The 27,145-nt window shown below is 46.5% G+C and overlaps 1 protein-coding gene across 2 annotated transcripts in view; it reads left to right on the top strand.

The window, feature by feature from the left end:
- Positions 1-27,145, top strand: part of AGAP1 (ArfGAP with GTPase domain, ankyrin repeat and PH domain 1) — a 2,358,592-nt gene that overhangs the window by 496,310 nt on the left and 1,835,137 nt on the right. For both annotated transcript variants that reach the window (XM_030210552.1, XM_030210551.1), the window contains exon 4: positions 7,078-7,163. In XM_030210552.1, coding sequence (XP_030066412.1) covers positions 7,078-7,163 — 86 coding nt within the window. The remainder of the gene's footprint in view (positions 1-7,077; positions 7,164-27,145) is intronic.

Below are 27,145 nucleotides of genomic sequence, written 5' to 3'. Positions count from 1 at the left end.
AGTTCTTTTCTTCAAACGAAGTTCGTTTTTTACCCTTTTCGGGTGTTCTTGTTAAAAAAAAAAAAAAAAAAAAAAAAGAAACCTTTTAGTTCCTCTATTTCTTAGTTTTTTCGTTTTCTAAGTTTCCTTTCTTTTTTCGTTGCGACCGTTCTTAGGTCGCTCGATCGGGTATTTTTTCCCTTTTTTTGTGTCTGTTTTTCTGACACAATCGCGTCCTTTGATTTTGCGGAGGCGATTTTCCCCGCAATGTCATCAAAGACGCCCAGCGGCTTCAAGCCATGCGCCCGCTGCAACCGGACCATCTCTGGTACTGATTCGCACTCCTGGTGCCTTCAGTGCCTTGGGCCCGACCATCTTCAGGAAAGCTGTAAGTTGTGCCTAAAAATGAAAAAGCGCACTCAGCTTTCTCAAGAGGCCCAAAGAGAAAAGCTTTTTGGGTCCGGTACCTTGGCGTCGGCGTTGAAATCGGTACCATTGATGTTGAGGGCAGCGTTGGCATCAGGAGACCGGGTACAGGCTGCCAAAAGACCGATGCACGCTGGGAGCAGTGATGCATCGAGCGGGTCTTCACCTGCCTTGGCGCCTCCTGCTTTGCAGGCCCCCCGGGACCGACTGACTCCTTTTCTTGTCCTACACAGACCTTGCTTGAATACCTTCTGCATTTATTAGAGTCTGGTCTGAAGACCAACTCCATAAGAGTTCACCTTAGTGCTATTAGTGCTTATCATCAACGTGTAGAAGGTCAGCCTATCTCTGGACAGCCTTTAGTTGTTCGCTTCATGAGAGGTTTGCTTTTGTCAAAGCCCCCTGTCAAGCCTCGTCCAGTGTCATGGGATCTCAATGTCGTTCTCACCCAGCTAATGAAACTCCCTTTCGAGCCACTGAGTTCCTGCCATCTGAAGTACTTGACCTGGAAGGTCATTTTCTTGGTGGCTGTTACTTCAGCTTGTAGGGTCAGTGAGCTTCAGGCTCTAGGGTTCATGCTCCTTACCTTAAATTTCATCATAACAGAGTAGTCCTCCACACGCACCCTAAGTTCTTGCCAAAGATGGTGGCGGAGTTCCATCTGAACCAGTCAATTGTCTTGCCAACATTTTTTCCTCGCCCTCATACAAGTCCTGGCGAAAGCAAGCTGCACACTTTGGACTGCAAAAGAGCATTGGCCTTTTACGTGGATCGGACAAGCCCCCACAGTCCGCCCAGTTGTTTATTTCTTTTAATCCCAACAAGAGGGGAGTTGCTGTCGGGAAACGCACCATATCTAATTGGCTAGCAGATTGCATTTCCTTCACTTATGCCCAAGCTGGGCTGACTTTAGAGGGCCATGTCACGGCTCATAATGTTAGAGCCATGGCTGTGTCAGTGGCTCATCTCAGGTCAGCCACTATTGAAGAGATCTGCAAGGCTGCGATGTGGTCATCAGTCCACACATTCACATCTCATTACTGCCTTCAGCAGGACAGTCGATGGGACAGTCGGTTTGGGCAGTCGGTGCTGCAGAATCTGTTTGGGGTTTAGAATCCAACTCCAACCCTCCTAGGCCCATTTTTCTTCTGTTCCAGGCTGCACTCTGATAGATGTTTCTTGTTTCAGGTCAACTTTTGTTATGTCCTCGCCGTTGCGAGGCCCAGTTGACCACTGTTTGTTGTTTTGAGTGAGCCTGGGGGCTAGGGATACCCCACATGTGAGAATATCCAGCCTGCTTGTCCTCGGAGAAAGTGAAGTTTCTTACTTGAAGCAGGTATTCTCCGAGGACAGCAGGCTGGATATTCTCACAAACCCTCCTTCCTCCCCTTTGGAGTTGATTTCTTTTCATCTATTGGATTCAACTGAGGAGCGTGTCCGCGCGACGGGCGGGAAATCGTGTTCACGCATGCGCAATACTAGCGCCTCGCGCGGTGGAACGCTCCAGAAGAGACTTCTGCGATTTTTTACTAAAATCCTCCGGGGGCTGACGTGACGTCACCCATATGTGAGAATATACAGCCTGCTGTCCTTGGAGAACACCTGCTTCAGGTAAGAAACTTCACTTTATTTCAAGTTTCATATAGCACACATCAATTTACTATCTAAGTAGTAAATAAAGGGTAAAGGGTCATGGATTTGATATACTGTATTTCTGTGGTACAGCCAAAGTAGCTCTAATATACAGGAACTTTCTCTGTCCTTAGTGGGCTCACACTCTAAGCTTTCACCCAGGATCACAAAGAGCTATAGTGTAAACAACCCATTTCCCCAGGTTTTCAGCCCACTAACCTTTAGGCTTCTCAGTTAGTTGATAGAGCGGTACAGAGGTTACATAGGCCTGCAATTCTTCACAACCCCAAAGTTGGTAGTGAGCAGGGGTTATACATTATTTATCAATAATATTGGTTAGTTACTCTGTGCCATTGGGGATAATTACAGCTTCCTGTTATTATATATAAATACTTCAGTTAAACATATAAGTAGTGACACAAATTGTTGATGCTGGCTGAGATTGATAATGAAATAATCTATGACCTTTATTCCAACCTACATGACTGATTGTGTATAATCACTATTTCATCTAACTCGGCTCTTTTAAACTCATCCATTAGTTGCAAGTTTATCAATTTTTTCCATAATTTAGTCCATTGTTCTGTACAAAGTTAACATCAGTGCTGTATGTCAAATATGTGTAGTACTTCAACATCCTTTCTTAGATATGTGAAAATGTAGTAATACCATTCTATGTACTATATATTGTCTGTTCCAAAACTCGGCTTCGCATGTGGAAGAATACAGTATTTTGGAGCCTTTCCATTTTTCTGTGTTGTTTATATGCATATGATTTAAAATGATCAGGGAGCATGTGTTAAAAGCTGTCACAGACCAATCTCTCTAGAGAGCTGATGCAGAAAGCTACTGTGGATTGCAGCGCACAATTAATGAGCAGTCTATGAGCTCGTTATGGGATGCACCAGCAGACTGGTGCACAGCATATTAGAAGGCATTTAAATGCATGGTAAAAAGGCTATTAGCTAATCTGCAGCAATGCAGAAAAGCTAATAGTATGTGTGCTAATGTCTGCAGTGTGAGAAATTTACTGCCAGGTCTGACGCTGCATAGAAGGGTTAGGGAGAGCCCCTGGTAGCTTTTTACAGTGTTCCTTGTAGTCTAGTGCCCCTCCCTTGACCCCTTCCTGCAACTCCCACCAACATAACCTGAAAGTCCTGATAATCTAGTAGCCCCCTTCTTTCATTCTTTCCCTCTGCCCCCACCCAACATTAAACATCCTTGGTGTTTAGTGGCTCCCTCCCTATTCCTGACCCCAACCCCCTGTCCCTGTTTTAAAGAAAAATAGTCACTGGTGTCCAGTGGCACCAATCCCTTCCCCAAGCCTCCCTTGAGCTCTTGGATCCCTGTACCTGAAGAGGTAGAAGCGATACCCACTTGCTCCTGCCTCTGATGTCACCCTCTTCAAAATGACAATGCCCCATCCCACACTGTCATCTTGGGATTCACCGAGTGGGACACAACCATACGATTAGAAGCAACAACAGTGTCCCACGGAAAGTCTTAGGAGCAGGAGAAGAGTGGGAACAGAATTGTTCCCACTTTTCTCATGCACCGAGTGGGGCCAGTCCACCACAATGGAGAAATTCCTTTGTCGCAGACTGGTCTCGACAAGTGCTTCCCAGGATGCATTACATAGGGTTTTGATGAAGGCACTGCCAGAGGCAGATTCAAGTGGGCTTTGCTCCTGACTCTTTTAAGGTCCAGAGGCTTGGGGAGGGGTCAGAATGCCACTAGACACCAGGGCACTATTTTCATGTTGAGAAAGGGACAGTCGATTCTTTTGGGGGTAGGGGTGGGCTGGGAGCTGATGCCAGTAACTTCAAAGGGGGGGGGGAGAGGGTAGGAGGGCCAATATACATTAGGGGTTTGCTTTCCCAGCCAACATGCAGACACCTGGCATAACTTTAATATAGGGCGTATCTAATGGCAGTGAGGTTATCTCTTCTGGCGTGTCTGTTTTTCTCCTGCGTTTCCTGCCCAGGTATTTTAATCCACTGGGGAGATACCTCACTATGGCACTCTTTTACTAAGCTATGGTAAGCACTAATGCATGCTTACTGCAGGTTAAAATCCACTACTGTGGGGTGCACTCAGGCATCCTGCAGTAGTTTTGGGTTCAGTGCGCACTACCCACTCACTAAAAAAAAAAAAAAAATAGAACATATTTTTTTTAGTGCTTGGGGCTTGATTGGGGGTGGAGAGGAGACATGCCCAGCGCTAATCAGCACAGCTGCATTGCCGTGCACTGTCTGATTTAGGGCATGGTTAGTGCGTGAGCCCTTACCATTTAGTAAATAGATGTTGGTAAGGGCTCCCACGCTAATGGCCACATGCTGATTGGGGAAATTAGAATGTGACCATTAATGGGGGCAATAGGAAATGTGGCCATTTTACAACCGCGGTAAAAGTGGCCTCAGTGCATGAGAAAGCCCCATGCTATTAATACCACAGGCTACTTTTTAGCGCAGCTTAGTAAAAGGGCTCCAAGGCTTCTAATCAAGATCTTTCACAGGAAACACAATACCCTTCAGTTAGTTTTCCAAAACATTGTCAGTTAATTCCTTGATAAACTTTGTTGCAGAACTTTTTCCATCAAGCTGCTACCTCACTTCAAACTCTGTTCCCAAGTCCACTCACAGCTGCCTCTCCCTATTCTACCTTTCGTATATACAGTGGTGGAAATAAGTATTTGATCCCTTGCTGATTTTGTAAGTTTGCCCACTGACAAAGACATGAGCAGCCCATAATTGAAGGGTAGGTTATTGGTAACAGTGAGAGATAGCACATCACAAATTAAATCCGGAAAATCACATTGTGGAAAGTATATGAATTTATTTGCATTCTGCAGAGGGAAATAAGTATTTGATCCCCCACCAACCAGTAAGAGATCTGGCCCCTACAGACCAGGTAGATGCTCCAAATTAACTCGTTACCTGCATGACAGACAGCTGTCGGCAATGGTCACCTGTATGAAAGACACCTGTCCACAGACTCAGTGAATCAGTCAGACTCTAACCTCTACAAAATGGCCAAGAGCAAGGAGCTGTCTAAGGATGTCAGGGACAAGATCATACACCTGCACAAGGCTGGAATGGGCTACAAAACCATCAGTAAGACGCTGGGTGAGAAGGAGACAACTGTTGGTGCCATAGTAAGAAAATGGAAGAAGTACAAAATGACTGTCAATCGACAAAGATCTGGGGCTCCACGCAAAATCTCACCTCGTGGGGTATCCTTGATCATGAGGAAGGTTAGAAATCAGCCTACAACTACAAGGGGGGAACTTGTCAATGATCTCAAGGCAGCTGGGACCACTGTCACCACGAAAACCATTGGTAACACATTACGACATAACGGATTGCAATCCTGCAGTGCCCGCAAGGTCCCCCTGCTCCGGAAGGCACATGTGACGGCCCGTCTGAAGTTTGCCAGTGAACACCTGGATGATGCCGAGAGTGATTGGGAGAAGGTGCTGTGGTCAGATGAGACAAAAATTGAGCTCTTTGGCATGAACTCAACTCGCCGTGTTTGGAGGAAGAGAAATGCTGCCTATGACCCAAAGAACACCGTCCCCACTGTCAAGCATGGAGGTGGAAATGTTATGTTTTGGGGGTGTTTCTCTGCTAAGGGCACAGGACTACTTCACCGCATCAGTGGGAGAATGGATGGGGCCATGTACCGTACAATTCTGAGTGACAACCTCCTTCCCTCCGCCAGGGCCTTAAAAATGGGTCGTGGCTGGGTCTTCCAGCACGACAATGACCCAAAACATACAGCCAAGGCAACAAAGGAGTGGCTCAGGAAGAAGCACATTAGGGTCATGGAGTGGCCTAGCCAGTCACCAGACCTTAATCCCATTGAAAACTTATGGAGGGAGCTGAAGCTGCGAGTTGCCAAGCGACAGCCCAGAACTCTTAATGATTTAGAGATGATCTGCAAAGAGGAGTGGACCAAAATTCCTCCTGACGTGTGCAAACCTCATCATCAACTACAGAAGACGTCTGACCGCTGTGCTTGCCAACAAGGGTTTTGCCACCAAGTATTAGGTCTTGTTTGCCAGAGGGATTAAATACTTATTTCCCTCTGCAGAATGCAAATAAATTCATATACTTTCCACAATGTGATTTTCCGGATTTAATTTGTGATGTGCTATCTCTCACTGTTACCAATAACCTACCCTTCAATTATGGGCTGCTCATGTCTTTGTCAGTGGGCAAACTTACAAAATCAGCAAGGGATCAAATACTTATTTCCACCACTGTACAGTCTGTTTTGTGTTCCATTCACCAGCATCCTGTCTATTGGTTCTACTTTATATTGGAGGGCACTTGCAGAATTAGTGACTTGTTTGTTATTTTGGCTTGCTAGTTCTACCTTTTTTCTTCTAGATGAATTGGAACCAGTGCTGGGATTTTGATTTTAGTAGTGCACATTCATTTGCAACTACCCAAGAATCTCTTCCTAATTTTAATAGACCCACCCTTCCACAGCTCCTAGCCTGATCATTGCAGCAGTAGTCCTCCATCTGAGAGCCATGAGCCAGAGCTTTTTCTAGAAACCTGTGTCATAGGTTCTAAATTCAGCCATCAGATACAGATTTTAACAGTGACCATGACTCCCTCCTCCAGCTGTGATTAGTGCTTCCACAACATCCTTAGTTTGAGCCAAATTCGAGTGTAGGAGGCCTGACTCTGCAATTAAGAGTACTCTCCATATGCTGGTGTGCTACACTACTACTGAACCACTGGGGCTGGTCTTCTAGCCTCCCCCCCCCCCCCCCCCCCCCAAAAAAAAAAAAGTTTCCCTTTCCTAAACAGTTGTCTAACATATAATATGGTGAAACATTTCAATATAATAACACTCTTGCTCTGATTTGCTGAAATGCTTCTGACAGGATTGTGAGTGATCTCTTGGCAAGTGATTACAGAGGCTAAAATCTGTATTCTTCCACTAATGAAGCCTCTTCAATTTGTGCTGGCTTTTTATTTGTTCTTATTTGAAAATGTGTTTTATGTAACTATTTCCTTTGTATGGCAGGTGGGAGATTCAAGAAAGAGATAGTAGTTGATGGACAAAGTTATCTGCTTCTAATCAGAGATGAAGGTGGTCCCCCGGAGGCACAGGTGAGAGCACTACACTGAGAGTCCATATACAACAGAACACTGCAGGACTGAAAACATTACACATATTTTATTTTATTAAGATTTATGTACTGCCTTTTTGAAGAAATTCCCATGGTGGTGTACCGCGAGCATAAACAAGATGTAGGCAGTACAAGTACAGTAGTAAAAGTATTGAAATAACAGCATATGTGGTCTAGTAATTACTGAAGACCCATCTTTTTGAACAAATTTACGGAAAGAACCAAAACACACAACACCACCAAAACACATTCACTGTTCATTAATGCATCAAAACATCCACTTCTGAACTCTCATCCCCAGTAATCTCACCTCACCTATACCTTTATTCACAGAAATATGTATACCATATGTCTTCGTGTCTTAATATTGCCCTTTTAGCTTCCCGTTGTCTCTTTCCAATGTTTCACGGTTTTGTTCCATTGTTATATTCCTTAACGATACTTTGATTGTCTCGCATAACTCTTCACAATGTAATCCATAACCAAGTTGTAACAAATTGTATTTCCATTATTCATAATATATTGTAAGCCACGCTGAGCCTGCAAAAAGGTGGGAAAATGTGGGATACAAATGCAATAAATAAATAAATAGTATGCTACTTAGGTCAAAACATATAGACAGATAAGATAGATAACAGGAGTTAGGGTGACTAATTTAGGGACAAATTTCACATGATAGCAGAAAAGGTGCATGAAAATGATTCTATGTAATTTAATTGAGTGTCCCCGGTCTTCGTACGTTTTGAAAGATTGAAAAATTGATTCACTTTTACCCGTTCTACACCACTCAGGATTTTGTAGACCTCAATCTTATCCCCCCTCAACTGTCTGTCTTCCAAGCTGAAGAGCCCTAATCTCTTTAGCTTTTCTTTCATATGAGAGTTATTCCATCCCCTTTATCATTTTGGTTGCTCTTCTTAGAACCTTTTCTAATTCCGCTATATCTTTTTTTGAGATACGGCAACCAGAATTAAACACAATACTTATGGTGAGTTCGCACCACGGAGTAATACAGAGGCATTTTAAAGGTCCTATTTACCTTCCCTTCCCTAGTAGTTCCTAGCATCCTGTTTGTTTTTATGGATTATTCTTTCCAATGTGCATTACTTTCCATTTGTCCAGATTAAATTTTATCTGCCATTTGGATGCCCAGCCTTCCAGTTTCCTATGGTCATCTTGCAATTTTTCACAGTCTCTGCATGTGCTTTGATAACTTTGAATAATTTTGTGTCATGCAAATTTAATCACCTCGTTTGTCATTCTGATTTCCAGATCATTTATAAATATGTTAAATAACACTGGTCCCAGTACAAATCACTGCGGCACTCCACTATTCTCTATCCTCCGTTGAGAAAAATGGCCTCTGTTTTCTATCCAATAACCAATTCCTAACCCACAGGACAGTTGTTCCCAAACCTAATTCTGGAGGCACCTTAACCATTCAGGTTTTCAGGATATCCATAATAAATATTCATCCCTCCTACCCCTGTGAGAAATTACCTCAACAAGTTACAATAAATATATTAACATTTCCTAGTAACTTTGACTACTTTTGATATTTAACAAATCTTTATTCATTATTCCTTCACAAATTTATAAATCCATAAAACTCCCTTGTCCTCACTGTCTTTAGACTGTTTGATTTGATATTGAGAACTGTTGGTTGTACAGAGGACCTCAGTGGTTAAAACACAGAGATAGAAGTGATAAACAGTGCTATTAGTGCACAGGCTGGATTTCAGTTATGAATATGAGTTGGTTTGAACCACTCACACTGTGAATTTAATGTATTTTATGTTTGAATACAGGGAGGTGTAAGGTATGAATGTATGTGATTGAAACAGTGAGGACAAGGGAGTTTTATGGATTTATAAATTTGTGAAGGAATAATGAATACAGATTTGTTAAATATCAAAAGTAGTCAAAGTTACTAGGAAATGTTAATAAATATTCATGAGAGATATTTGCATGCACTGCCTCCACTGTATTCAAATCTCTCATGAATATTCATTGTGGATATCCTGAAAACCTGACTGGCTGGGATGCCTCCAGGATGGGGTTTGGGAACCACTGCCACACGACATTGCCTTCTATCCCATAACTTTCAATTTTTCTCAGGAGTCTCTCTTGAGCAACTTTGTCAATAGCTTTCTGAAAATCTAGGTACAACATCTAAATCTTGATACTACTAACCTTTATCCACATGTTTATTCATGTCTTCAAAGAAATGAAGCAGATTGGTGAGGCAAGACTTCCTTGACTGAACCCATGCTGACTCAGTACCCTTCTCCACCACCGCCAACTCCAGGCTCCGCCCTTTCTGCCTCGCCTCACCCCATGCTTGGAATAAACTCCTTGAGCCCATACGCCAGGCCCCCTCCCTGCCCATCTTCAAATCCTTGCTCAAAGCCCACCTCTTCAGTGTCGCCTTCGGCACCTAACCACTACACCTCTATTCAGGAAATCTTGACTGCCCCAACTTGACATTTCGTCCTTTAGATTGTAAGCTCCTTTGAGCAGGGACTGTCCTTCTTTGTTAAACTGTACAGCGCTGCGTAATCCCTAGTAGCGCTCTAGAAATGTTAAGTAGTAGTAGTTTATTCTTCATAATAGTTTCCACTATTTTACCTGGCACTGAAGTCAAGGTTACCAATCTGTAATTTCCCAGATTATCCTTAAATCCTTTTAAAAAATCAGGTTTACATTGGCCACTCTCCAATCTTCAGGTACTACATTTTAACGACAGGATATATATCACTAACAGAAGAACTTCAATTTCATATTTGAGTTCTTTCAGTACCCTGGGTTGTATACCATCTGGTTCAGGTGATTTATTACTCTTTAACTTGTCGATTTGGCTCAGTACATTTTCCAAGTTCACTGAGATTTCTTTCAGTTCCTTTGCATCGTCACCCTTGTAAGATCCAACCTATACCAGAAATGGTTTTCTTCTTCTTTGGTAAAGACCAAAGCAAAGAATTCATTCAGTCTCTCCGCTATGGCCTTGTCCTCCCTGCGTGCCCCTTTTGTATCTTCATGATCCAGCAGTCCCATGGATTCATATTCTCTTTTAGCTTCTTTATCAGTGCTTTGCATCTAGTTTGCCAGTGTTTATTTTGCTACCTATTTTCTTCATTCGGATCTTTTCATCCTTTGAAGGATGCTCTTTTGACTCTAATAGCCTTTTTCACTTCATCTTTTAACCATGCTGTCATTTGCTCTACTTTCCACCTTTAATACGTGGAATGCATCTGGTCTGGGCTTCCATGATGGTATTTTTTAAACATCCATACCAAGAGAGAGATATGTCTGCCAAGAGAGAGATATGTCTGGCGAAAGCGCAAGGGGAAGAAAAAAATGGCTAGAAATGTAAAGAGGGGTGACAAAAATTTCTTCAGGTATATTAGTGAAAGGAGGAAGACTAAAAAAGGAATTGTGAGACTGAAAGATGCTGCGAACCGCTTTGTAGATAATGATGAAGAAAAAGCAAATTTGCTAAATAGATACTTCTGTTTAAACAGAAGAAAATCCTGGAGAAGGACCGCGATTGACTGGCAAAAGTACAAATGAGAATGGAGTGGATACAGCACCGTTCATGGAAGAGAGTGTGTATGAACAACTTGAAAAGCTAAAGGTGGACAAAGCCGTAGGACCGGATGGGATCCACCCAGGATATTGAAGGAGCTCAGAGAGGTTCTGGACCCGCCAGAACCTCTCTGAGCTCCTCTTAAAGATTTGTTTAATAAATCCTTGGAGACGGGGGAGGTTCCGTGGGATTGGAGAATGGCGGATGTGTCCCTCTTCACAAAGGTGGGGATAGGGAAGAAGCTGGAATCTACAGGCCGGTAAGCCTCACTTCAATTATTGGAAAAGTAATGGAAGCAATGCTGAAGGAAAGGATAGTGAATTTCCTGGAAGCCAATAAGTTGCAGGATCTGAGACAACATGGTTTTACCAAAGGTAAATCGTGCCAAACGAATCTCATTGAATTCTTTGACTGGGTGAACAGAGAATTGAATCACGGACGTGCTATAAACATAATCTACTTAGATTTCTGCAAAGCTTTTGACACGGTTCCCCACAGGAGGCTCTTGAATAAACTTGACGAGCTGAAGATAGGACCCGACGTGATGAACTGGATTAGGAACTGGTTGACGGACAGACGCCAGAGAGTGGTGGTTAATGGAATTCGCTCAGATGAGGGAAAGGTGAGTAGTGGAGTGCCTCAGGGATCGGTGCTGGGGCCGATTCTGTTCAATATATTTGTGAGTGACATTGCCGAAGGGTTAGAAGGTAAAGTTTGCCTTTTTGCGGATGATACTAAGATTTGTAACAGAGTGGACACCCGGGAGGGAGTGGAAAACATGAAAAAGGATCTGCAGAAGCTAGAAGAATGGTCTTAGTTTTGGCAATTAAAATTCAATGCGAAGAAATGCAAAGTGATGCATTTAGGGAGTAGAAATCCACAGGAGACGTGTGCTAGGCGGTGAGAGTCTGATATGTACGGACAGGGAGAGGGATCTTGGGGTGATAGTATCTGAGGATCTGAACGCGATGAAACAGTGTGAGAAGGCGGTGGCCTTAGCTAGAAGTTTGCTAGGCTGTATGGAGAGAGGTGTGACCAGCAGAAGAAAAGAGGTTTTAATGTGCTGTATAAGTCGTCAGTGAGTATTGTGTTCAGTTTTGGAGGCCGTATCTTGCTAAGGATGTAAAAAGAATTGAAGCAGTACAAAGAAAAGCTACGAGAATGGTATGGGATTTGCGTTACAAGACGTATGAGGAGAGACTTGCTGACCTGAACATGTATACCCTGTTGGAAAGGAGAAATGGGGGTGATATGATAGACGTTCAAATACTTGAAAGGTATTAATCCGCAAACAAACCTTTCCCGGAGATGGGAAGGCGGTAGAACTAGAGGACATGCAATGAGATTGAAGGGGGGCAGACTCAAGAAAAATGTCAGGAAGTATTTTTTTTCACGGAGAGAGTGGTGAATACTTGGAATGCCCTCCCACGGGAGGTGGCGGAGATGAAAACGGTAACGGAATTCAAACATGCGTGGGATAAACATAAAGGAATCCTGTTCAGAAGGAATGGATCCTCAGAAGCTTAGCTGAGATTGGGTGGCAGAGCTGGTGGGGGGAGGCGGGGCTGGTGGTTGGGAGGCGGCGCTAGTGCTGGGCAAGACTTCTACGGTCTGTGCCCTGAAAATGGCAGATACAAATCAAGGTAAGGTATACACAAAAAGTAGCACATATGAGTTTATCTTGTTGGGCAGACTGGATGGATTGTGCAGATCTTTTTCAGCTGTCATCTATTATGTTACTATATAGATTTAAAATCCTAACCTTTGCGGCCTATTCTTTTAGCTTTTTAAAGTTTTTCCTCATTTTATCGTATTTTCGAAAATTAAATGCTGCTAAATTAGATTTCCTTTGTGCCTTCATTCCAGATATCAGCTCAAATTCATATTATGATCACTGTTTCCCATCTAATCCTGATGGAGGAACTCTTTGGTCAGATAACTATGATCCATTGACATTGAAAGGTGTAGGAACTGTACTAGATGCTGGTGCATTGACATTGGAGAAGCAATGATGTTTGTCAAAACTGAGCAGCAATAAAAGCAAAGGGGGCAGAGTACCTCTAGATTCTCCCACCTGCTGATAGCAAGGGATTCCACTCCATCAGTACCAGTATCAAGTGAGTTAGTGTCAATCCATAGAATAGGTGAAAAAGCATTGGCGTTGATCCTTGTTGATATATGATGCTGGGAGCAGAGAAAACCCAAGGGCACATGTTCCTTTAATGAATCCTATACAGGGATGCACTTCTAAGACAATCTGGGAGAATCACACCAGTCTGTGTGCTAAGGGACAGCCCTTAATGCACCTCAGATGAATCAGAAGGATATCACTGCTCATCATGCTTCTCATGCAATCTTATAATAATGACAAACCAGGGTGATAAATGCAAAGTACCAAAGAGGACATAAGGGATTTGCAATATACCCAATCAGCTGAAAACAGTGTATGTCTTTTGGGTTCTACCAAATATATCCAGAAAAACATCAGGAGAAATTCTCAGAGTAATAACTCACCCAAGCAGAATGCCACCTTGATAGGTCAAAGGCTGTTCCTAGAGGGTGGATAAGTTTCTCAATCATTGAAAATCTCCTTATTTCTATTTAATTTTTTTTTTTTTGTATATATGTTAGAACATACTGTGAGCTGGGTCTCCCTTCCACGTGATGGCCAGAGCAAATCCTGCTTAGTTTGGCTGACTGTGTCCCCGGTATGGGCTCCAAACCACCTCCTCGTTGCACTGCTTGTCCTGGTTTACCTGTGCCCAGGATCAGCTCACGACTACAAAACTTCAGCAGTCTTATAGTTCTTGAAAACCACAGGTCTTTTTCTCAGCACCTTTTAATATAGTCTTAATCTTCAAGCAGTTTCCTCATCAACAATGCAAGAGTCAGTTTAGTTTTTCCACATTCAGCTTATTAACACAGTCCAATCTTAACTCAGAATATCACAAACAGCAAATCTTTGTCTTGCTCCTAGTTGTAGCCTCCCCTCATCAGCACTATCTTCTACCCTTAGATAGTTTATGGGTTAGCTTCTTCCACCAGTGGCTTCCCCACTGGATTATTTTCTCCTCTTCAAGTATACACAGCTTGGGCCACACTCCCGCCACCAGAGCCTTTACCTTTCCTGAGAAAGTTTGAGCAAGCCCTCCAACCTCCATGCACTCCTCCTTCCTCTATATCCCATTCCATCTCCTCCTCCACCCTGTGTTCCCCCAGCTGCTGCTCATTCCCTGGATCAAAACTCATTTCCCAATCATTCACCCCTCCCTCCAGTTCCTGAGAGTCCTGCTGATGCCCTAGTGGTTTCTGGGACCTGTAGTTTCTCTCCCTAACTAGTGTTTTCACTGGGGCTTTGACCACTAGAGGGCGAACCTTTTGTCTAGAAGGGATTAGTGAAGAAGAAGAAGAATTACATTTCAAAAGAAAACCTCTTCCCCGTCCCTGTCTCAGCATGACTAGAAATGGACTCCTTTCAGAGTCCTCACAATACCCTGTGCTCCAATTCATACACTGAACAGTACATAAATCAAGAAAGTAATCTAGGGGTATTTGAGGTTTGTTGAACCCAGCTCTGTCTTTTGAGGCACATAAAGCAGTTTTCAAAAATCTTTTATTGCAATTCATTATATATTTTAAATTATGCAAAATTGTTTGGAGGGCTAGCATAGTTGGTAATTTTTAGGCTGTGAAGTCACATAGGAACTTTTGTTGCACATATTTTATAAAGGCAATATTTGTACTTTTATAAAATTGCATTCCTCAAAGCTCCCACACAAATTTATGCCTCAGAGGCAGACATAATTTTCTTTATGCAAAAAGATAGGAATGGAATTGCAAGACTGAAAGATAATAAGAATGGCTATGTGGAGAGTGAGTAGAATAAAGCGAACGTGTTAAAACAATTATTTTTCTTTGGTGTTCATGGAGGAAAAAGTTGGTGAAGGACCGCAGTTGGTTGCCGAGGGAATATCTGGGAATGGAGTGGATACTGTGCCGTTTACGGAAGAAAGAGTTTATAAACATCTGGCGAACCTGAAGGTGGACAAAGCTATGGGGCTGGATGGGATCCTAGGATACTGAGGGGGCTCAGACAGGTCCTGGCGGGATCTCTTAAAGATTTATTTAATACATCTTTAGGAAGCAGGTGAAAGGTTGGCTCTTCAACAAAGCCATTAGCGGAAGAAGTAACTAACTTCTTCACACAAGGATTGACTCGGGCTGCACATACTTCAGCGGGACACGTTTATCCACTCCTACCCTAGCTGAGATAATATTTAACCATCTCTGACCTTACATGCAACTTTCTTCAAATCAATCACCTTACTTTCTAATTATTCCTACTTTCTTACTCATCTATATGTTACAACTTTGCCTTACTTTTCACTACCAATTATAATGTTCTATTACATATTGTGTTGTCATTGCAAGTACTATACCATGCCATATTTTGTATTGTTTGAATATTTTCACTGCTTTAATTGCCTCCTGCTCATGTTTGATCTATTCTTACTGTACACCGCCTTGAGTGAATTCCTTCAAGAAGGTGGTAAATAAATCCAAATAAATAAATAAAATCTTTAGAGACGGGAGAGGTTCCACGAGATTGGAGGCGAGCAGATGTGGTCCCTCTTCACAAAAGTGGGAAAGGGAAATGGGACTTGATAAGGTCTTTCTGAGGTTTTTGCAACTACATTCAAAGCGGTTTACATATATTCAGGTACTTATTTTGTACCAGGGGCAATGGAATTTTAAGTGATTTGCCCAGAGTCACAAGGAGCTGCAGTGGGAATCAAACTCAGTTCCCCAGGATCAAAGTCCACTGCACTAACCACTAGGCTACTCCTCCGCTATAGACGGTAAGTCTCACATCAGTGGTAGGAAAAATAATGGAGTCGCTGCTGAAAGAAATGATAGTTAACTTTCTAGAAGCCAGTGGGTTACAGGACCCGAGGCAACATGGCTTTACCAAAAGAAAATCCTGCCAAACGAATCTTATTGACTTCTTTGACTGAATGACCAAAGAATTGGATGAAGGATGTGTGCTAGATGTAATCTACTTGTATTTCAGCAAAGCCTTTATAACAGTCCTCCACAGAAGACTCATGAATAAGCTGAAAGAGCCGAAGTTAGGATCAAAAGTGGTGAACTGAATAGGAAGCTGCTTGACCGACAGGTGGCAGAGGGTAGAAAGGAAGATGAGCAGTGGAGTTCCTCAGGGGTTGGTGCTGGGGCCTATTCTGTTTAATATATTTGTGAGAGATATTGCTGAATGGTTGGAAGGAAAGGTTTGCCTTTTTGCGGATGACACGAAGATAGCTAATAGAGTCAATACCCTGGAGGGATGTCCTTCCAAATGTTAGAAAAATGGTTGAGGGTCTGGCAGTTAAAATTTAATACCTTATGACTACACACTACTACTACTACTTATCATTTCTAAAGCGCTACAAGGCATACGCAGCACTGTACACCATACACAAAAAGACAGTCCCTGCTCAAAGAGGGACACACTGGGGTATTTATAACCGTTCGGTCTCCCTTCTTATACTATTTACTCAATCCGGAAACCTCCAAACTAATCATACTCTTTTTTTTTTTTTTATTTAATGTATTATTTTTTAAATATGCTTGATAGTGCTCAGAAACTGGGTATGTATCTCCGAACTGATCACTAGTTCTTTAGTATGTCATACCAGACCCACCATCATAGCACTAGTGCCCTGCTCCCTGCCCCTTGTTTTCAACAGGTTTTTTTTTTTTTTTACTAGTATGTGTCTTTACAAGATGATATACACAATATATATATATATATTTATATTTTAAAACTCATCTTTATTGGACGTTTTCAATCACACATACAGGCTCTTTGTATACATCCTAACAACCATTAACTGGATACAAACAGGACTGTAGCCAACTAGTGTACACACACAATGTCCACATTTTCCCCCTCCCTAATTACCCCACCCTCCCATTCCTCCCTTCCCATCCCTAAGCCCCCCCCCCTCCCCTCATAAGTTCAAAATTCTACTTCGGACAGTCGGGGTGAGTGTGTCCCAAAAAGGTGCCCATATGGCACAAAAGGATTCACCCTGTTTAGAGGCTAAGTCCTTTATGCCCCCTTTTTCCAAGGAGCACATCTGAAGCATTGCTGTGCGCCATTGCACCGTGGTAGGGTATTCCTCACTTCTCCACAGCTGCAAAATTGTCCTTTTTCCCCATGAGCACCATGCATTTTAGGAATGCTCTCATTTTCGTTGGCATGCGCTCTCTGCTGACAAAGCTATCAAACAACTGTCCCGGGCCTGTCTTCCAGCCCGGATGCCAGCATGCAGACACTTGTAATCCCACGTCCTTCCAGAATTTCTGCACCCCTAGGCACATCCAAAACATGTGACCCAGGTGTGCCCCAGTCGCCTTGCATTTAGGGCAGGTGTCAGTTTCTTTTAGCGTTGCTCTCCAAGCTCTGCGTGGCAAAATATACAGTCTCAGTATGAATTTAATCTGTATCTCTTGCCATGCCACATTCTCTGTAAGTTTTACAACGGATAGTAGTTGTCTTTTCATTTGATCCTCATTAAAGTTGATTCCCAACTCTTCATTCCATTGCTTCACCACTTTTGAAAAATCAAAGTCCTGTGTAGACTTTCTGAGGTGGGAATGGAAATATCTCAGTGGGATTAGCTGTTGAGCCTCCAGCCCCAACAGTTTGCTATATCTCTCCCAAACCTCTGCTGTTAAGGATTGTTTTGGCAGGGAATTAACATAATGTCTCAGCAGGTGATATGCAAAAGTATCTGGGTGTTTTATACGAAATTCTGTACATATATCCTTCAAAGGCTTCATTTCACCCTGTTCCATTACAATATGGAATAGATAGGTAATTCCATGAGTCTCCCAGACCCGGAAGGTCGCCGAGGAGTCCCCCACTGGGAAATCTGGGTTACCTCTAATCGGCAATAGTGGGGAATTCTTGCTATCCAAGGAGAGGAGTTTTGTCACCTATTTCCAGGTCTGCTTTAATGGTTGAACTATAGATCTTGCCGGACCTGAGATATCTTGCTGCCACCCCCCCCCTTGCACCTAACTTGCAAAATGTATCTGGCCAAACAATTGTTTTTCAGTTACCGTACAAGAAAAGTAGGATGTGGAGCGAGACCAGTCCAACAAGTGTCTTAGGCTACTGGAAATGGAAAAAAACCCCGCAGATTTAAGAGACCTACCCCCCCTTTGCCCGGGGTAGCTGCGCTCTCGCTGCACTCAAACGAGCCCTCTTCCCGTTCCATAGATATCCATTTATTCTTTTATGTAGCCACTTTTCATCCCTACGCAGCAAGTGTAAGGGCAGCATTTGAAAGGTATATATCCAGGTAGGGAAAAGTATCATGTTATATAGTGCCACCCTTCCCAAAAGAGACAAAGGTAAGGCTTGCCAGCTCTTCAAGGACTCCGCTGTCCTGATCTTCAATGGCTCTATATTTAAAGCATACAGCGAGTCTAAGTCCGTGGGGTTCTTGACTCCCAAGTATGTGATGTAATCCGATGCCCACTTCAACGGAAAATTACCCTCCCATTGCTCCTTAATTACTAATGGAGTGGGCAGTGGCTCAGATTTTTGTAGGTTAAGCCTGAATCCTGAGTAAAACCCAAATTCATCCACTACGGAGAGCAGTCTGTATAGCGAGTTCTGTGGGGAGGTAAGTGTTAGCAGCAGATCATCCGCAAAGGCCAGTATCTTTACTTTCTGAGAGGGCAGTTCTACTCCCTCTATGTCTGGGTCTTTCATAATGGTACATATTAGGGGCTCCAAATATAGAAGAAACAGTAAAGGTGAGAGCGGACATCCCTGTCTGACCCCTGCTTGTACTTCGAACGGAGGGGAAACTAATGAGTTAATTAACAGCCTCGCAGAGGGACCTGCATAAAGTGCCTTGATTGCTTGAATAAACCATCCGCCCACCCCCCCAAATTCCAGAACTTTAAACATATATTCCCAGTGTACTTTGTCAAACGCTTTTTCGGCGTCTAAGCTGACCAGAAGTAGTGGCGTTTTGGTTGTTTGACAATGGGCCATGGAGAGCAAGAGCTTACTTACATTTAAGGTGGAGTGTCTACCCTTTACAAAGCCCACCAGAGGGGCGCTCACCAAATCTGACAAATAGGGTGTTAATCTTGCTGCCATGGCCCACGCCAGGATCTTAAGGTCAGAATTCAACAAAGATATATGATGTCACCTGATCTCTGGGTTTTCCAGGCTTGGGAATCAGTGTTATTAAGGCCGTATTTACTTCCTGCGGGAACCCCCCCCCCCCCCCCCTTTGCACTACTGCCTCATAAAATTCTTGTTGGATACCCTCCAATCTGAGGTGGTAACATCTTATAATATTCATTGGAAAGCCCGTCAGGACCCGGGGCTGACCCCAAAGGGAGAGATTTTAATGCCCGTTGTATCTCCTGCATTGTTAATGATTGACCTAACCGCTCCCGTGCCAAAGGCGGTAACTTTAAGAGGCCTGCGTCCTCCAGGTAGTCAGTTAACTCCGGACCTTCTCCCTGTTGCTCTCTAGCGAATGTTTTGGCAAAATGTTCATAAAATATTTGAGAAATCCCCTCCTGGGAGGATATCTTCCCACCCGTCTTATCTAATATCTCCGTAATTAAGGGGCGCGCTCCATGATGTCTGGCAATGTTTGCAAGCACTTTGCCTGCTTTATTTCCAAACCTCTGAAAATTTAGTTTCCTAAACATTAACTGCTTCTTCGTATGCCTCGTGTATTACGGTATTCAAGGCCACTAACGTGACCGATAATTTTTCATGATTTTGTTGTGAAGGTTGTTTAATACTTAGGTGCTTCAGTCTTCTATATTCCTTCTCTAATCTCAGTATGCTCCCCGCCTGTTTTTTCGCTTTCATGCATGTGTACGCAATGATCTCCCCACGAAGAACCGCTTTTGCTGCTTCCCACAATATAATGGGGGAATCGCATGAGCTTTCGTTGTTGGTTTATATACTGATCCCATAGAGCAGCTAAATGTTCTCTAAACATGACATTGTAGAACTGTGCAGGGAATCTCCATATCCGCCCTTGCCCCCCCAGCATGATAAACTCTAAGTCTAGCCAAACCATCAAATGGTCAGATACTATTAAGGGGCCGATGTCTGCCCCCTTAACCTTAAAGAACCAAGATTGGGATATTAACATATAATCAATCCGAGACCATGTTTTATGTGCTTTGGAGAGGTGAGTAAAGTCACTAACAGTAGGGTTAAATAGTCTCCACACATGTATTAGATTTTCTCCGAGGACAAGCAGGCTGCTTGTTCTCACTGATGGGGTGACGTCCACGGCAGCCCCTCCAATCGGAAACTTCACTAGCAAAGTCCTTTGCTAGCCCTCGCGCGCCCGCGCGCACCGCGCATGCGCGGCCGTCTTCCCGCCCGAAACCGGCTCGAGCCGGCCAGTCTTCTTTTGTCCGCACTCGGTACGGTCGTGTTTTCGCCGTGTCGAGCCCCGGAAAGTCGACCTCGCGCGTCCAATTTGTTTTGAACGTGTTTTTTTCCTTCGGGAAAGCTTTGTCCTAGTCGGGAAGTGCTCCGGAAACCCCCCGCCGGGTTTCGTGTAAATCCTCCCCGTACTTCCAGCTTTTTTGCCCCGGTAAGTTTTCTTTCGTCGTCGGGGTAGGCCTCTTTTCGGCCTCGGTCGAGATTTTTTCTCCCTCTAAATTTGGTGCTTCAAATTTCGCCATTTCGGCTTTTGATTTCGCCGGCGTGATTTTTCCGCCCATGACATCGAAGCCTTCCAGCGGCTTCAAGAAGTGCACCCAGTGCGCCCGGGTTATCTCGCTCACTGATCGACACTCGTCGTGTCTTCAGTGTCTGGGGGCCGAGCACCGCCCTCAGAACTGCAGTCTGTGTTCCCTGCTTCAAAGGCGGACTCAGGTAGCGAGACTAGCCCAGTGGAACGTGTTGTTCTCGGGCTCTTCGTCGGCATCGGCACCGGGATCTTCGAGTGCATCGACGTCGTCAGCGTCCAGACCTTCTTCCTCGGCCGCCCCTGCATCGAGTGCATCGAGGCATCGGGCCTCTGCATCGGCGCCGAGACATCGGATAGCTGCATCGACGTCGGTGGTACCAGGACCTCGTCTGCTGATGTCGTCGGACGGTGGTGCATCGGGTGGAGTGCAGGTGAGGGCTGTCCATTCCCCTGCTGGTGGCGGTGAGCCCTCGGGTGGGTCTCCGCCTACCCTGAGGGCTCCTGCGGTACAGCCCCCCCGAGATCGACCTTCTTCAGTCTCGGCCCCGAGGAAGCGACGGATGGATTCGACGTCCTCCTCGTCGGTGCCGGGGAGCTCCGGTGACATGCTTCGGAAGAAATCGAAGAAGCATCGACACCGGTCTCCTCCCCGTGTCGGCACCGAGAGCTCTGGGTCGCCGAGGGATTCGGCACCCAGCAGGCATCGGCACCGAGAGGACCGCTCACCCTCTGTTCAGGAGGTGTCGATGCGCTCCGCTCTGGACAGCCCGGAACAGCCTCCACGCCCGGAACAGGTACTGACGTCGACGCCTGCATCGACCTCTCAGCCTTTCTCTGCAGCCGCTCTAAACGAGAGCCTCCGGGCCGTTCTCCCAGAGATTCTGGGAGAGCTGTTGCGCCCTACCCCTCCGGTACCGGCGGTGCTTGCGCCACCGGTACCGTCGAGCGTGGCGCCGGCTGGCCCATCGCCCAGGTTGAGGTCCCCGACGTCGGTACCGCGTGCGGTACCGACCGCGGCCACCTCCCAGGAAGGCTCCCCGACTACGTCGGCGGAGGGAGCTTCGCCGATGCGGGCGAGGGAGTCTACCTCTCGACGCCCCCATCGTGGACGGGGTTCCACGGAGTCGAGCAGGGCGAGGTTGCAGACACAGGTCCGTGAACTTGTGTCTGACACCGAGGGTGAGGCCTCGTGGGAGGAAGAGGAAGATCCCAGATATTTCTCTGACGAGGAGTCTGAGGGTCTTCCGTCTGATCCCACTCCCTCTCCTGAGAGACAGCTTTCTCCTCCCGAGAGTCTGTCTTTTGCCTCCTTTGTCCGGGAGATGTCTACGGCCATCCCCTTCCCGGTGGTTGTGGAGGACGAGCCCAGGGCTGAAATGTTTGAGCTCCTGGACTATCCTTCTCCACCTAAGGAAGCGTCCACTGTTCCCTTGCACCATGTCCTGAAGAAGACATTGCTTGCGAACTGGACCAAGCCATTAACTAATCCCCACATTCCCAAGAAGATCGAGTCCCAGTACCGGATCCATGGGGACCCAGAGCTGATGCGCACTCAGTTGCCTCATGACTCTGGAGTTGTGGATTTGGCCCTAAAGAAGGCTAAGAGTTCTAGGGAACATGCTTCGGCGCCCCCGGGCAAGGACGCTAGAACCTTAGACTCCTTTGGGAGGAAGGCCTACCATTCCTCTATGCTCGTGTCCAAGATCCAGTCTTACCAGCTCTACACGAGCATACACATGCGGAATAATGTGCGGCAGTTGGCGGGCTTGGTTGATGCTCTTCCCCCTGAGCAAGCCAAGCCTTTTCAGGAGGTGGTCAGGCAGCTGAAGGCGTGCAGAAAATTCCTGGCCAGAGGAGTTTATGACACTTTTGATGTTGCGTCCAGGGCCGCTGCTCAAGGTGTGGTGATGCGCAGGCTCTCATGGCTGCGTGCCGCCGACCTGGAGAATAGAATCCAGCAGCGGATTGCGGACTCGCCTTGCCGTGCGGATAACATTTTTGGCGAAAAAGTCGAACAGGTGGTAGAGTCTCTCCACCAGCGGGACACCGCATTCGACAAGTTCGCCCGCCGGCAGCCTTCAGCTTCTACCTCTACAGGTAGACGATTTTTCGGGGGAAGGAAGACTGTTCCCTATACTTCTGGCAAGCGTAGGTACAATCCTCCTTCCCGACAGCCTGCGGCCCAGGCTAAGCCCCAGCGCGCTCGCTCTCGTCAGCAGCGTGCGAATCAGCAAGGCCCCGCGGCTCCCCAGCAAAAGCAAGGGGCGAGCTTTTGACTGGCTCCAGCAGAGCATAGCCGACATCCAAGTGTCAGTGCCGGGCGACCTGCCTGTCGGAGGGAGGTTGGAAGCTTTTCACCAAAGGTGGCCTCTCATAACCTCCGATCAGTGGGTTCTCCAAATAGTCCGGCAAGGATACACCCTCAATTTGGCCTCACAACCTCCAAATTGTCCACCGGGAGCTCAGTCCTACAGCTTCCAGCACAAGCAGGTACTTGCAGAGGAACTCTCCGCCCTTCTCAGCGCCAATGCGGTCGAGCCCGTGCCATCCGGGCAAGAAGGGCTGGGATTCTATTCCAGGTACTTCCTTGTGGAAAAGAAAACAGGGGGGATGCGTCCCATCCTAGACCTAAGGGCCCTGAACAAATATCTCGTAAAAGAAAAGTTCAGGATGCTTTCCCTGGGCACCCTTCTCCCCATGATTCAGCAAAACGATTGGCTATGCTCTCTGGACTTGAAGGATGCCTACACACACATCCCGATACTGCCAGCTCACAGACAGTATCTGCGATTTCAGCTGGGCGCACGCCACTTCCAGTACTGTGTGCTACCCTTTGGGCTCGCCTCTGCGCCCAGGGTGTTCACAAAGTGCCTAGCTGTGGTAGCAGCGGCGCTTCGCAGGCTGGGGGTGCACGTGTTCCCATATCTCGACGATTGGCTGGTGAAGAACACATCCGAGGCAGGAGCCCTGCAGTCCATGCAGATGACTATTCGCCTCCTCGAGCTACTGGGGTTTGTGATAAATTACCCAAAGTCCCATCTTCTCCCAGTGCAGAAACTCGAATTCATCGGAGCCCTGCTGGATTCTCGGACGGCTCGCGCCTATCTCCCAGAGGCGAGGGCCAACAACTTGTTGTCCCTCGTCTCGCGGGTGCGAGCGTCCCAGCAGATCACAGCTCGGCAGATGTTGAGATTGCTGGGCCACATGGCTTCCACAGTTCATGTGACTCCCATGGCCCGCCTTCACATGAGATCTGCTCAATGGACCCTAGCCTCCCAGTGGTATCAGGCCGCCGGGGGTCTAGGGGACGTGATCCACCTGTCCACGAGTTTTCTCGAATCCCTGTATTGGTGGACGATTTGCTCCAATTTGACTCTGGGACGTCCCTTCCAAATTCCTCAGCCTCAAAAAGTGCTGACCACGGATGCGTCTCTCCTGGGATGGGGAGCTCATGTCGATGGGCTTCACACCCAAGGAAGGTGGTCCCTCCAAGAAAGCGATCTACAGATCAATCTTCTGGAGTTGCGAGCGATCTGGAACGCTCTGAAGGCTTTCAGAGATCGGCTGTCCCACCAAATTATCCAAATTCAGACAGACAATCAGGTTGCCATGTACTATGTCAACAAGCAGGGGGGCACCGGATCTCGCCCCCTGTGTCAGGAAGCCGTCAGCATGTGGCTCTGGGCTCGCCGTCAAGGCATGGTGCTCCAAGCCACATATCTGGCAGGCGTAAACAACAGTCTGGCCGACAGGTTGAGCAGGATTATGCAACCTCACGAGTGGTCGCTCAATTCCCGCGTGGTGCGACAGATCTTCCAGGCGTGGGGCACCCCCCTGGTGGATCTCTTCGCATCTCAAGTGAACCACAAGGTCCCTCAGTTCTGTTCCAGGCTTCAGGCCCACGGCAGACTGGCGTCGGATGCCTTCCTCCTGGATTGGGGGGAAGGTCTGCTGTATGCTTATCCTCCCATTCCTCTGGTGGGGAAGACTTTGTTGAAACTCAAGCAAGACCGAGGCACCATGATTCTGATTGCTCCCTTTTGGCCGCGTCAGATCTGGTTCCCTCTTCTTCTGGAGTTATCCTCCGAAGAACCGTGGAGATTGGAGTGTTTTCCGACCCTCATCACGCAGGACGAAGGGGCTCTTCTGCATCCCAACCTCCAGTCCCTGGCTCTCACGGCCTGGATGTTGAGGGCGTAGACTTTGCCTCTTTGGGTCTGCCAGAGGGTGTCTCCCGCATCTTGCTTGCTTCCAGGAAAGACTCCACTAAGAGAAGTTACTTCTTTCATTGGAGGAGGTTTGCCGTCTGGTGTGACAGCAAGGCCCTAGATCCTCGCTCTTGTCCTACACAGACCCTGCTTGAATACCTTCTCCACTTGTCTGAGTCTGGTCTGAAGACCAACTCCGTAAGAGTTCACCTTAGTGCAATCAGTGCATACCATTACCAAGTGGAAGGTAAGCCGATCTCAGGACAGCCTTTAGTTGTTCGCTTCATGAGAGGTTTGCTTTTGTCAAAGCCCCCTGTCAAGCCTCCTACAGTGTCATGGGATCTCAATGTCGTTCTCACCCAGCTGATGAAACCTCCTTTCGAGCCACTGAATTCCTGCCATCCGAAGTACTTGACCTGGAAGGTCATTTTCTTGGTGGCAGTTACCTCGGCTCGTAGAGTCAGTGAGCTTCAGGCCCTGGTAGCCCAGGCCCCTTACACCAAATTTCATCACAACAGAGTAGTCCTCCGCACTCACCCTAAGTTTCTGCCAAAGGTTGTGTCGGAGTTCCATCTGAACCAGTCAATTGTCTTGCCAACATTCTTTCCCCGTCCTCATTCCTGCCCTGCTGAACGTCAGCTGCACACATTGGACTGCAAGAGAGCATTGGCCTTCTATCTGGAGCGGACACAGCCCCACAGACAGTCCGCCCAATTGTTTGTTTCTTTTGATCCCAACAAGAGGGGAGTGGCTGTAGGGAAACGCACCATATCCAATTGGCTAGCAGATTGCATTTCCTTCACTTACGCCCAGGCTGGGCTGGCTCTTGAGGGTCATGTCACGGCTCATAATGTTAGAGCCATGGCAGCGTCGGTAGCCCACTTGAAGTCAGCCACCATGGAGGAAATTTGCAAAGCTGCGACGTGGTCATCTGTCCACACATTCACATCTCATTACTGCCTGCAGCAGGATACCCGACGTGACAGTCGGTTCGGGCAGTCAGTTCTTCAGAACCTGTTTGGGCTTTAGGATCCAACTCCACCCCCCGAGGGCCCTGTTTGTTCTGTTCCAGGCTACACTCTCAGTTAGTTGGTAAATTTTTTAGGTCAATCTCAGTTATGTCCTCGCCGTTGCGAGGCCCAATTGACCAATGTTGTTGTTTTGAGTGAGCCTGGGGGCTAGGGATACCCCATCAGTGAGAACAAGCAGCCTGCTTGTCCTCGGAGAAAGCGAATGCTACATACCTGTAGAAGGTATTCTCCGAGGACAGCAGGCTGATTGTTCTCACAAACCCGCCCGCCTCCCCTTTGGAGTTGTGTCTTCCCTTGAAGTGTATTGTCTTGCTACATACTGGACTGGCCGGCTCGAGCCGGTTTCGGGCGGGAAGACGGCCGCGCATGCGCGGTGCGCGCGGGCGCGCGAGGGCTAGCAAAGGACTTTGCTAGTGAAGTTTCCGATTGGAGGGGCTGCCGTGGACGTCACCCCATCAGTGAGAACAATCAGCCTGCTGTCCTCGGAGAATACCTTCTACAGGTATGTAGCATTCGCTTAAAGCCTTACTCGTATGTAAAAGGCCCCCACTTCCACTGGACCTGCTACCTGATCTATCTTTCCCCGGGTCCATGACCTGATTGAAATCTCCTCCCCACACCCAGGGAGCATCTGCATACCTGTATCCTAACGCTATCAGATCCTGAAAAAAACCTTGTGGAGGGGGTCATTTGGGCCATACACCGAGTATAAATAAAAGGATAGCCCATGTAGGGTTACATGAAGCAACAGAACCCGCCCCTCTTTATCTTTATAGACCAATTTGGATTTACAGGGGAGGCCTCTTTGAATTAGTATTGGTACCCCCTGCGGCCATTTCCAGCTGAAGAGTAATAACATTCTCCGACCCATTGCCGACACAGTTTCTCATGCTCCTAATCTGACAATTTGGTTTCCTGGAGACACGCTATATCTGCTTTATGGTGTTTCAATTGTGTCAAATTTTTGTACGTTTTACTGGCGAGGATATCCCGGATACATTCCAGGAAATTATGCGTTGTCTTATGTTACTCGCCATGTGAATTCCCACTAATGTGACTTGCTGATATTCGATCTCTTATCCCCCCCAGAGCCCAGCCCGCCTCTAGGTGGATTTCCTTCCCTCCCTCGCCCTGTGTCCCCTTCTGTCCCACCAACATTACCAGGTTTATCCCCAACAATTGTGACTTGCTCTCCCCAGCTTGCCCGTGAAATTCTCTTACCCTTACCCCTTAACCCCGCCCTCTCCGTTCCCCCTCCCGCCCCCATCTAATCCTCCCCCCCCCCCCCCGCTAACTTCTCCCTTGTAACCTACCCTTTCCCTGACCCCCCCTTCTCCCTTCTCCGGCTAGCGCTATATCCCATACGAAGGATTGAGTCACTA

Source organism: Microcaecilia unicolor, chromosome 7 (genome assembly GCF_901765095.1).
Source record: "Microcaecilia unicolor chromosome 7, aMicUni1.1, whole genome shotgun sequence".
Lineage (NCBI taxonomy): Eukaryota > Metazoa > Chordata > Amphibia > Gymnophiona > Siphonopidae > Microcaecilia > Microcaecilia unicolor.
The sequence above is the reverse complement of the archived record's forward strand: the minus strand, read 5'-3'. Positions and strand labels throughout refer to the sequence as shown.